A 13,112-nucleotide genomic window follows, 5' to 3' on the forward strand; every position below is an offset into this window, starting at 1 on the left:
AATTAAAAATAACTCAAAAAGTACTTAATAAAAAAATACTTTGTTATAGTGTTTTGGAAAACTCTCGATGTCAGCTACAAGAATACTAAATAAAAAATGGGAGTTTCCATTTAAGATTTTAAAGTTGACCTTCACGTGACCTTCAAATGATTTTCCAAGGTCAAATCATTGTCACCATCTTATGGCCCCCTTGAAGCCACACAACTTTTGTTTGAAACTTTTTTATGTCAGATTATTGTAAGTGCCTTAAAAATCGTGGCGACCGTTACGAGGACCACCCTGTATATATATATATATATATATAATACTTACAATTAATATATCACAGTACATGTTTCAAAGATGTTCGGAAAATATATACTCAACATATATATTTTATAATATTCTTTTAGAGTCTATATCTGTTTGCTGTGTTAGAGATGTAAGATAATAAGAATGTTATTGATGGCGATGCGATGCGAATCAGTATAAGCACTTATAATCATATCTTTCTCGCATGGTGAATCATCACATAATTAGTATAATCCACGTAACACAACTCACATAGGCTGCGTTCAGAAACATTCCCGGATGCACACGAGCGTCGTTCTCTTTGTTCAACTTTTAGTAAATAATAAAGATAGAACGACGCTTGTGTATATTCGGGGATGTTTCTGAACGCAGGAATATACAAGTTGTAGACAGAATCTGTCGAAAGATAGCTAAGATTTGCGAGGTAAAAGAATGAAATATCTTACTAAGACTTCGGAATACTTCGGGTGATTCCGTCAGCGCGGCTCGAAGCTCGGAATACGTATAGTATAAGTAGTACTTAAGTCAAGTGTAGAATAACGTCCATAAGCATAAGTATATATGTGGAATTGAAGTTGATAACTTTTTGATTCGTATCTTATATATCTAACGATAAATTTTAGATTTCTCTTGCCAATATCGGTAAATATAATGTTTAGTTTATATATTTCATATAATTATGTGTATATGTAAGAATCAGTATAGTGATCGTGACATATCGTTACTTTTGAATCATCGTTTACAAGATGAGAATGAATAATACTTATAAAAAGACACAACAATAGTTTTTTATTATTCTAACAACGTATAATTACGCAAGTATCTGAAAAAATATGTTAGCATCACGCACAATATATTCTATTGACAGTTTTTAAACTAGAATTGTATCCCATTATAAAATGTAAAGTACATTATTCTTTATCACATATTAACATAATATATGTATACACACATTAACGTAATATATGTACACACACATACAGAGAGAGAGAGAGAGAGAGAGAAACCATAAAATTTTTTTAAATATATATATATATATATATATATATATATATATATAATGTATTGTAGTATTGTTTTTTAGATAAATATATTGTTGGAAAAAAAATCATAGAAGAAAAGCTTTTTTCATGATTTTTATATGTGATGATAATGTGTGTGTGTGTGTGTGTGTGTGTGTGTGTGTGTGTGTGTGTGTGTGACGCGTGTGTATGTGTGACAATATAATATTCATTTCTCTGCTTTTAGATTTTTAATTATTAATATTTCTCTTTTCTAAATCTTTATTCTCTAATAATTTAAAAAAAATTAAATTTATAATTATTTTTATAAAATAAAAGTTATAATTAACTTAATTTTATATTTTATTAATATTTAGGAAAAAATATTTTTTTTTATATTTTTCTTATATATTGAAAATATTATAAAAAACTTTCTAGAGAAACTTATTGAAAGAGATGTCTGAATTGGTTGAGGTTACATCTAAAGAGATAACCCGTGCAATATCGCAAGAGTCTGAATATGATGACACTTTGGAAGTACCTGACTCATTAGAAATAACGATTGATGAGAATGGAGAGACAATACAAATTAGTAAAGAAGAAATAGAATGCACGAATAATAAAGAAGGTACGAATTTATATTCTATTAATACATCGACTTTTTTGTATATTTTTTATTTTTTGTTAGTTTTTGTTTCTTAAACATTGTTCAAAACAGTTTTTGATTGTCATTTTCTCAGTTATTAATAAGTTTGTATATATTTATTTACTATTAAAACTCATACAATATATAATATAGAAATATACTCTCTCTCTCTCTCTTTCTCTCTCTCTCTCTCTCTCTCTCTCTCCCCCTCTCTCTCTTAATTTACATTTATACTCTTGTTTTATTTTCTTTTAATTTTCATTGATTTAAAAACACAATGTTTTATTAATTATATTTTTTTTACATTATTAGAAACCCTTGATATAATACCCTTCACTATTATACATGATCTACCAACAAAATTTAAAAATCAGAACTGTTATGTATTTATTCCTGGTGAAGAAGTACAAGTAAGAGTTGTAGATAATGAACGCAGTGTGACCACACATCCTTTAAATCCAAATCTATATACTATAGAATTTAAACATGGACCTTTTGTCTGGATTATTAAAAAGCGATACAAACATATTCAATATCTGCATAATCAATTGAAAATATATCGTGCTAGTTTGAACATACCTTTCCCTACAAAAAATCATAGAGAGAGAAGAAATAGCATGAAAAATCTTGGAATTAGGAACGAGAAAAAAAGAAGACGAAATGCTTTGCCAAGGTATGAAAATTATGTTTTATATATATATGTTATATAAAGATTTATATATATATATATATATATATATATATATATATATATAAATCTTTAAAAAATATAATCTAGATGTTTTTATAGATTTCCTAATAAGCCTGACATTCTAGTACCTTATGAACAGTTAAATCATAGAAGAAAGGAATTACAAGATTATTTATATAATTTACTTAACATAGAGATCTACAGACGTCATCCTGAAACTGTAAGTATATTTTAATTAATCAATCAAATCCTTTCAAATAACCATCCTAAAGATACATACTATCATTATATTCTTACAGATCAATTTTTTGGATATTTCACACTTGTCTTTCGTAGCTGATTTAGGAATGAAAGGGAAAGAAGGTACAATTTTGAAACGGACTGGATCAGGTGCTAAAACCAGATGTAATTTCTGTGGTTTATTTGAATGTGGCTTTTGTATCAAGTGCAATTATCTATGCACCTCTCTTTGTGGCAAATGGCATAAGAGACATCTCATTGTTAAGGAAACCTTTGTTGCATATCTTACTCAAGATGGAAGAATAAAATCTGTTATTTTGATGGATAATGGTTTTGGAATCAGTTTTGGAGTATATAGTACAGGTTCACGAAGTGGGATGCAGATTGCAAATCTGAGCAGGCACATAGTTATCAAGTGTTGGACGAAACGCAAAGCTAAGGAATGGATGGAGTTTATACAAGAAATTAGTAACAGCGAAGGTAACATCGTATAAAACAATAAATGTTAGACTATTCTATGTTTAATTGGTTAAATTTTCTGTAGGTAAAGATTTTATACAAACAAATCCACATAATTCATTTGCTCCATATCGTTCATCTATATTCGCAACCTGGTTTGTGGACGGAGCCGATTATATGGCTGCTGTGGCTGATGCATTAGAAACTGCCAAAGAGGAAATTTTTATTGCGGATTGGTGGCTTTCCCCAGAAATTTATATGAAAAGACCAATGATAAATGGAGATTATTGGCGATTAGATAAAATTTTACAAAGAAAAGCAGTGAGTATAATTGATAATATTTTCTTCAAATATTGCAGATATGCAATTATAAATATATATAATATAAATATATTAATTAATTGTAAAGAGAAATTATGTTTTTTAAAAGTCATTGAATATATAAAAGTTTGTTTGATTATACTGAAATTATATTATATTACATATTATTAAACCATATGTAAAACAAAAAAAAAATTTACATTGAACAGATTTACATAACAGATTTTTAACATACAATTGCATAAATATTTTCTTTTATAGTTTGAAGGTGTCAAAGTGTTCATATTAATATATAAGGAAATTGAAGTTGCTTTAGGCATAAACAGTTACTACAGCAAACAAAGACTTGTGGAGCAATGTCCTGAAAATATAAAAGTATTGAGGCATCCAGATCATGCAAGGGCAGGCGTTTTTCTTTGGGCTCATCATGAAAAAATCGTAGTTATTGATCAATCTCTAGCGTTTCTCGGTGGTATCGATTTATGTTATGGTAGATGGGATAATAGCGAACACAGATTGATAGATTTAGGTAAATATTCTTTAAATTTTTTCTTAGCATCCCTTTCTTGTATCATTTAAATATATCTTAATTGTAGAATCCATTCATCAGTCAAGTATCTATATTCCTTCAAAAGACAAGTTAACTAATACTAGCAGTAAAAAAGTATTAACAACCTTTAACACAGATAGACATGTGTTACTACCACTAGCGATCGCAACGAATACTATCGCTATGGTAACCGCGAGATCCATGCCTCTGTTGTAAGTATTATTATAATTAGTATATAAATGTGAATTATATAATTAAAAACATAATATAACTAATTTTATTTATTTTTATAGGCCAATGATATATATGAATAATAAAATACAAACGGAGGCTCAAACGTCAACGTTGCCAATGGATAATTCACTTTTTATGATACAAGAAGCAGAAGATAACATAAAGTGTAATACTCCTGAATTACAAAGAAAAAATTTATTTGATGTGGCAAAGACAACCGTCGATAAAATGAAAAATACTGTAAGAGTAAAGAGACAGGAATTAATTAATATGATGTATAGTTCTCATGAAGCAGGTGCCAATGAAGATATCAACAAGTACTAATCATTCTTCTATTATTATTTAATTTTTTTCCTTTAATTTCTTTTTTTCTTTTTTTTAAATTTAGCGAACAGATACTATCGGAATGTGAAGATACAGTGGATTATGTCTGTAATTTAAAACCCACAACAAAATTGTGGCTTGGTAAAGACTATACAAATTTCATTGTTAAAGACTTTAACGATCTTGAAAAGCCATATCAGGATTTGGTAGATAGAACTACTACTCCTAGGATGCCATGGCATGATATAGGAATTTTAGTACAGAATTCTGCTGCTAGAGATGTAGCCAGGCATTTTATACAACGTTGGAATGCTGTCAAAGTATGTATATAACATTTGCATGCTTAAATTCAGATATATTAAAGAAATGATATTATATTGATGAAATATAATTGTTGTAGTTAGAAAAAGCAAATCTGAATCCATGTTATCCTTACTTATTACCAAAATCATACAAGCAATGCAGGAGTTATGCTCCATTTATCAAAGAAGCAAATAAGTACAATGTCAAGTGTCAAGTATTACGATCAGTGAGTTCCTGGTCAGCTGGTTTCCTTGACCCGGAAACCATAGAGCAGAGTATACAAGAAGCTTATATCCATGCCATCAATAACGCAGAAAGGTAAGATTTTGCAGTCTATTATATTCTGTGATTCTGTATTACATTTTATTAATTTGCATAGTTTTGTAGATATATATACATAGAAAATCAATTTTTTATAACACTTACCTCTATGGATAAAGGTAGTGTAAAAAATCGAATTGGTGAGACATTATTAAAAAGAATCTTGAGAGCGCACAGAGAAGGCTCGGTGTTTAGGGTATTTGTCGTAATGCCTTTATTACCAGGTTTTGAAGGAGAAGTTGGGGGACCAAGTGGAACGGCGTTACGGGCGATAACACATTGGAATTATGCTTCTATATCGAGGTATTATAAAAAATACGATAGTATCTAACGCTAAACCACATACAGTAACAGAGAAACTAATTTATTAATTCACGACTCAAAAAGAATTGTCCACGTTTTTTACTAATCCATATTATTGAACATGAGTGATCGTACCAAAAAAAAAAGTTATTTATTTTGATTGATATATTCCGCTACAGAAGTCTTAATCCTAATATATTTTTTTATATTTAATATATATTAATATATGTTAATATAAATCATTTGTTCGATGTTATACGCTTGCAATTTCCGACACAAGAATTCGCTAGTGGCATTTCGCGATTAGAAATACTTTAGTAAAGAATTGGACAACGCGCCGGATACCGTCAATTTGAGGGTCAGAAACAACCGCCGCGCGATATTTCAAACTGTGTTGCAAACTGTAATGCAAAAGTGACATTTGAGAATATTTATTATAAATATTTAATCTTAAATATATATATTATATATTATATATTCGGAAATAACATAAATGATTTTAATCCCTTCTTTTTCATATATAATATTTACGAATTTGTTTTATAAATTTTTGTACACATTGATTGCATTCATTTAACCAAAACAGCTCACTGAGAGCGCAACTATCAAAGCTGTCAAAAACATGGCGCGCATTTTTCGAAGATCGGAAATATCCCTCGAATAGCGATGACCAATCCGCAGCCTGTGTGTGTTGATCTGTTGGCCGATTCCTTATCTGAGTATCTCTATTCGCGACTGGAGACCCTCTAGGGAAAGATAGATCAATAAGCCGCCTTATGATATTATTATGAAAACCGGAAACAGGAGATTTCGAAAAAAAACACGAAAATTGAATTTTTTGAATGTCTCATAGAGACATATATGGTCGCACTCTCTTCCTCATTTCTCTGTTTTTATTTTCGATTTTCATAAAAATAGTTGTTTTCATAAAACAACCCAGCAAGCAAAATGATGCAAAGTTTGCAGCAAACTCGAGCATGCCTTTACAGCAAAATTGTGACAAGATGTGTCTGCAAAAAGCTTAACTTTTGCTGGCAAGGCTTGTCGCAATAGTGTGATGCACATTTTACGTAAATAATAGAGCAAACCTTGCCGTGCACGGCATGACAGCAAATTTGTGGCAAGGATAGAGCAAACTTTGCCATGCACGGGATGACAGTAAATTTGTGGCAAGAATAGGGCAAACCTTGCCGTGTACGGCATGATAGCAAATTTGTGGTAATTTTCTGTATAGGGTGATTCAGAAACTCTGCGACAAACGCTGAGGAACGATAAATCTCGCAGAGAGGAATATTTTTTGTGAAGCAATCCATCATGTTTTCTGACGCATCGTTTAAGAATATGCGACCGCGCAGACAAGAATCTTAGATGACATTTATTATAATTATGAGATAATGATAATATATGAATAATTGAAAATGAATTCATAATATGATGAATATATGAATTTTATCTATATATATATATATATTTACATTTTAAGTAAACAATAAACGGATGATTTAAACTTTTTTAGACATTTATCTACCCGATATAAAAGAGAATCAATCCAATATCTTAATTCCTTATGTTTGGGATTATATCAGTAATTGAACTGATAGAAATAATTATATTTTTAATCTTCTGCTAGTTGCTTTTTGCAAGCTTTATATACTTCTCATGATTAAAAATCAAATACGAGATGAATGCATATAGCGCGTCGCATAGCGTGTAACAAACGAACTATCGGCTGAATACTATATTTTTGTAAAGTTTGTAATAAAGTAAAGTTGTAAATTTGCTGTCATACCGTGCATGGCAAGGTTTTCTCTATTATTTGCGTGAATTTTGCATCTCGTTGTGCCAGAGTATACTTTGCTCTGTTCTTTTCGTAAATATGTTATCATGTTATGTACAATAAAATTTGCTCTGTTTTTATCGTAAATTTGCTATTATAGCGTGTATAACAAGATTTGTTACTAATTGACGTAAAGTTTGTGTTACACCGTGCATCATACGTGTTCTTCTATGCATAAAATTTACGGGCAATCCTTTTTCTATTATTTACAGCATCGTGAGATGAAAAATTTTGCCGTCAATTTGCTTCAAACTTCTTAACAAACCAAAACAAGACAAATGTTTGCTAGACAATTATTGTCAAAATTAAAGCACACCTTGTCGCAAAGTTTTGGCGAAACCTGATTTTAACATTCTTGGCTATCTGAGAACCTATTCGTTTATCCATCTCTCCCTAGAGGGTCTCCATTCATGACATTACTAGTATTCTGCATCATTAAAAGCACTCTACAACTGATTGATTATTTTAATAGAAGTTATTTTTAATTGATACTTCACTTGCAGTCAATTATACATAAGCAAAGATTAATATTACAAGAATAGTCTTATACACTGTCGGACAATTAAATTTCGAGACTCGCTTCGTATTTCCGAATGTTTGATCCGTTTGTGCTGCCATTTTAGAAAGTTATTCATAACTCAATACTCAATACGTGGTGCAAGTTTTAAATTATTTGGTTCCATATATAGTTAATGAGATACAGTCACGCAAAAAGTTGTGTTACAAAATTTTGTTTAAAAATCGGTGTAATAGAAGGAACGCTTGACAACGCGCCAATATTAAATTCTGCGTTAAATTAGAGAAGTCTCCAACCGAAAACGGTCAAATTACAAATGATTCAACAAGCATACCGAGAGTCAACTATGCATAAGACGTTATAATGTTTCGAAGATACAGATGACATAAAAAAAGTGAATCAAAGGGCTTGCTTCAAAGGATTAGGCTTGTTGTTCCTTCCATTACACCGATTTTTAAACAAAATTTTGTAACACAACTTTGTGTAACTATATTTCATTAACTATTGAACCAAATAATTTAAAACTTGCATCACGTATTGAGTATTAAGTTGTGAATAATTCCCTAAAATGGCACTACAAACCGATCAAATGTTCAGAAATGCGAAGCAAGTCTCGAAACTTAATTGTTCAACAACATGTATGTATAGCGCATTTTCAAGTTTATCTTTAATAGAAGTAACATAAATAATGTATATCCTTTCCCAATTATTATTTTAAAGATGCAAGTTTCACAAGTTATTTGTGTGTAAAAGATTTATATATTGTTTAAAATATCAAATATATTAAGCAATATTTGATATAAATATATATTTTGTAATAGACGCGTGTGCAGTTTAAAATTATTTTATAAATATATTATAAATATATGCAAAACTTAAAATTATTTAGCTAATTTAAATATTGTAAAAAATATAATAGTTTACTCATAATGAAATAAAGCTATACAAGATTCTAGATAGCATTTCTGAATATTTTGATCAGGTGATTCATGTTTTTACATCACAAATCTAATTTATTTTTTATTATATATGCATGCGTGCGATAGAAACACTTGGCTCGATGTAATTAAATAAGTAATGTAACAGTTTTTAAATGAGCATACAGTTGGTTTTTTTTAAAGGCTCTTTTTTATGGTTCTTAATACCTGTATATATAAATTGAAAAAAAAAAATGATAAACATATATATTTTTTTTTATTTTGTTTAATAACAGGGGAAATGATGCTATTTTAAATCAACTTATGGAAGCAGGTATAGAAGATCCTAGTGAATACATTACGTTTCATGGCTTGAGGACACATTCCATGTTAAATGGTACAATGGTAACAGAACTTATCTATGTTCACAGCAAATTAATAATAATAGATGATAACACAGTAATATGTGGGTCAGCTAATATAAATGACAGAAGTATGGTTGCTACAAGAGACAGTGAGATAGCCATGATAATTCATGTAAGTATATATTTATCATTACCATCACAATAAATACTGTTTGTTGTAGTAATACAACATAGAAGTAACAAATAATTTAATGCAAGGTTTTCCCCTCTCTCCCTATATGATATAAAACTGTAATGTATCATATGTATTATGTTGCAACATTGGCCTATTTTATATCGATATACTTTAATCACAGACTTCTATATATTGCTAGACTGCTAACTCCCTTATATACTGTATCGAGAAATTGAAAAATATGTATCACATATGAAAAGTAAGCATCTGCGCATGAGCGACTTAAGTAGGAAAGAAGAGGAGAGTGCTGGATATGTTATATGGTCGATGTCTACAGACGAAAAGTGTTTTAAAGGCCCGTATTTATAGTCAGTTCTTATATTTAAGACCGTCTTAAGTACAATCTTAAGATGTCATAAACCAATCAGAGCCATATTAGCATTTACTTAAGACGATCTTGAAATAAGAACCGACTATGAATACGGGCCTGTGTGTGTGTGCGCGCGCGCGCATTTTGCACATACTTTTCGGGGCCATGTATTTCGTAGGAATTAGCAGTCTAGTAATATATAAAAGTCTGCGACTTTAATTCATACTAAGCACTACACTGGCCAATCATAGCTATTCCTCTAAAGAATGGAATAGCTGTGATTGGCCAGTATAGTATTTAGTACATATTAAAGTCTGACGGTTAAACGAGGCCATTACAACTATAATATAACAGAATATTATTGCAATATATTATTATATACATGGTCCTTCGCTTGCCGCTATGCGGCGAAATCAGATTTAACTAAAGGTACAATTTTACGTGCCGCTAAAATGAGCGATTGAAGCGACAGATTTGTCGCCCGTAATCTAGCAGCTACGATTTTGTAGTTTGAACTGGTTCAACTACAAAGCATTACCGTTCAAATACTATGTGAAACGCTGATATTGCCTCATTGATCGTGTATACCGAAAATATATAACCTTGCAGAATAAGGCCCTGCATATAATAGAGAAAATATTAGGAATAGGAATAAATATTAAATATCAGGAAGAGCAATTTGGAATTATTTTACTTCAAATAAGGGAACGGAATAGATTAACACATAATGAATTTAAAAATTAGAAATAATTAATACATTCCATTTCCTTGTTTGAAGTAAAATAATTTCAAACTGCTTTTTCTAATATTTAATATTATATTCCTATTCCTAATTTTATTTTCTCTATTATACGCAGGATCTAACTAGAGAACATTAAAGATGATTCATAAAAAATAAAAATAATTATAAATAATTTCTTGCACTTTCTAACATTATATACGGTAAAGTAGCTTTATAGAATCCATATGCTCATTATTATTTTGAAACAGTGGTGCAAACTAAAAATCTTTTTTTAGGATACGTTTCTTTTGTGTTTAATTTGTTAATGGTATTACAATAACAGCAAAAATGATATTTTGAAATTCGATTTCACGTTCTCGATTAATTCGATTACAAATTAATATCCAATTATATTCATTTTGGTAATTATTTATATTAACGAACACCTCGCCAATGACCTTGACCTTGACATATGTTGTCAAGGACATGATCCTGAATAACTTTTTCTTAGAACTTAAACGGCGATCTCTTATAATTTCTGGGATATTTAAAGTTAAAGATTGATTCAAAACGAAAATTTGGTTTGGGTTATACAACGTAATTCACACCAAATTTGGTAATTATTTACATTAAAAATTTGATTTGGATTAGGTTATATTTTCCGAAAGTGAAGCCACCCCATAAGGGGGAAGGAGTGGAATCCATTGCGTCCACATATACGTTAATGTAAATAATTACCTTTATTTTTTCTGGAAGCCATACCACAACTGTTTACAACACGTTAATATTGTTATGCCTCCGGAGAGGCACGGTATTTGGGATCGTTTGCCGGAAGGAATTTGGGAATTTGGGCTCCGCCCGAGTAATTCACTGATTTTATTATAAAAGAAAATGACACTTTTGTATACGGAATAAATAAATATATAATCTGCTTTATTCATAAATTGGCTTGATTACAAAGTTCCCGCTCGTTAGCTCGCGTCGCATATCGCGATAGCAGATATCTTGGCGTGCGCGTGTCTGGAATCGAGTTTCGGTCGCGAGTTTCGGCTCATTCCTCGATCTTTCGTATTTCTTTCTGCTGACTACGTGGCTTTAATTTAATAGTTGCCCGTAATTAGCGTTATTGACTGCCCACGTAATGTTAATTAATGATAAAGACTGCCCGCGTACTGTTACTTAATGATAAAGACTGCCCGCCTCTTATTAACGATTTGCCTTTTTATTATGTCCCCTTGGTTTCCCGGGAAGAGTTAGTTTAGCGGCCGGGCCACGTATCGTCACTCGATTTTGGCGGCAAGACTCGGATGCAAGCTAGGACTTCTTTGCTTGCATTTTCGCAATTTCCTTATTCCTTTTTATTTCGCTTTTAAGTAGGACTTTTACGTTGCATTTTCGCAATTTCCTTATTCCGTTTGCCCTGATTTCCGCGTTTTCGCAATGGAGTGATTGCGCGGTCGCTTGGGCTTCGCGCATGGCTCGCGTTGTCAGCGCTTCGCTCGGTCAACGCTCGTAACGTGATTTGTATTTGCGTTACATGTTGAGCAATCTTATCGTATAAAATAATATATATCTATTAATTTATGTATAGCCTTTTCAGGCTATAACAATACTAAAAGTACTAATAAAACACAAAAAACGCGAATCTGTTTCTCAAGTTTTAACTTTCTCGCTTCTTTTTCATGTACAAAAGTTACCACTGTAGTTCAGTGACAAAAGCCCGCGTGTTCCTTTTTGTCGCTCAAACGATGGATTTCAGCGGCTCGTGTATAATACATCTTAACTTGTATTAAAGTTTTGATTAATTATTCGACGGTGTATTTCTTCTTTGTCAGTTTATTATCTAATACAATATTTCTAACTCCAATAAGAAATCCAGAATATTAAATATATTTGAAATTGAACGAGTAAACGGGTCTCTATTTACTACCTATTTGAAGCAAAAAAAATTAGGATCTCAAAATGAATTAAATCGCGAGTTTTATAAATTAAATACATATAAATTATATTTTTTTATTTATTTAATTATCAACACTATGATCGGTTCTATACAGGGTGTCCTAGAATTCGCACATTCGGAATGCATAGCGTGCTGGTTCGTGCCAAAAGAAACAACTTTTTTCTCTGGCGAAGTTATGGCTGAACAATACTTTTTAAATGAGAGTAATTTTAAGTTAACGAATGAGCGCTCTAGGTTACACATGCATAAGGGACGGCGCGCGAACGGCGTGCGTGGCGCGTGAGCATGTTGTTATTTTATTATTTCGGTAAAGATTTTATAAGAATTATACATGATATCTAAATATCGCTATTTTGAATAAAACACTTCATAAAAGAACATTTTCTAATTGATATCACCGAAGCAACGACTGAAAATAAAATAAGTAGATTAGATAACACATGAATAATTTTAATCCAAGATTATTGTTCCAACATTCTAAAAAGTTTATGGCTCTGAGAAGGGCCGATTAAATGTTTAATAATGTTTAATTTTTTTATATTGCTATTGCAAAATGTAGCTGTTTT

At 30.8% G+C, this 13,112-nt stretch overlaps 1 protein-coding gene across 7 annotated transcripts; it reads left to right on the forward strand.

The window, feature by feature from the left end:
- The first annotated feature begins 511 nt into the window (after nucleotides 1-511).
- On the forward strand, nucleotides 512-12,848 carry Pld (Phospholipase D). Of its 7 annotated transcripts, none has more exons than XM_070301435.1 (14): nucleotides 512-715; nucleotides 1,731-1,920; nucleotides 2,251-2,611; nucleotides 2,729-2,849; nucleotides 2,929-3,349; nucleotides 3,414-3,649; nucleotides 3,911-4,178; nucleotides 4,246-4,411; nucleotides 4,493-4,750; nucleotides 4,822-5,077; nucleotides 5,158-5,378; nucleotides 5,448-5,684; nucleotides 9,252-9,492; nucleotides 12,641-12,848. In XM_070301435.1, exons 2-14 carry the CDS (start codon nucleotides 1,749-1,751, stop codon nucleotides 12,827-12,829), a joined length of 3,147 nt encoding a protein of 1,048 aa, XP_070157536.1. In that variant the 5' UTR covers nucleotides 512-715; nucleotides 1,731-1,748; the 3' UTR covers nucleotides 12,830-12,848. The 7 variants fall into 7 exon arrangements, with proteins under 7 accessions (XP_070157536.1, XP_070157539.1, XP_070157538.1 ...); XM_070301438.1 differs by having other exon boundaries at nucleotides 2,341-2,611; XM_070301437.1 differs by lacking the exon at nucleotides 12,641-12,848 and adding an exon at nucleotides 11,343-11,513.
- The last annotated feature ends 264 nt before the right edge of the window (nucleotides 12,849-13,112 follow it).

The sequence above is a fragment of the Polyergus mexicanus genome, unplaced genomic scaffold (assembly GCF_030449975.1).
Source record: "Polyergus mexicanus isolate NDT 795.1 unplaced genomic scaffold, iyPolMexi1.0 SCAF_9, whole genome shotgun sequence".
Taxonomy (NCBI): domain Eukaryota; kingdom Metazoa; phylum Arthropoda; class Insecta; order Hymenoptera; family Formicidae; genus Polyergus; species Polyergus mexicanus.

Excerpts from the sequence above, each read along its gene's own strand:
- Pld (XM_070301435.1), top strand. The coding sequence starts at position 1,749 with ATGTCTGAATTGGTTGAGGTTACATCTAAAGAGATAACCCGTGCAATA. Across the intron at positions 1,921-2,250 it reads ATGCACGAATAATAAAGAAG|AAACCCTTGATATAATACCC; the intron begins GTACGAATTTAT and ends TTACATTATTAG. Across the intron at positions 4,751-4,821 it reads GCCAATGAAGATATCAACAA|CGAACAGATACTATCGGAAT; the intron begins GTACTAATCATT and ends TTTTAAATTTAG.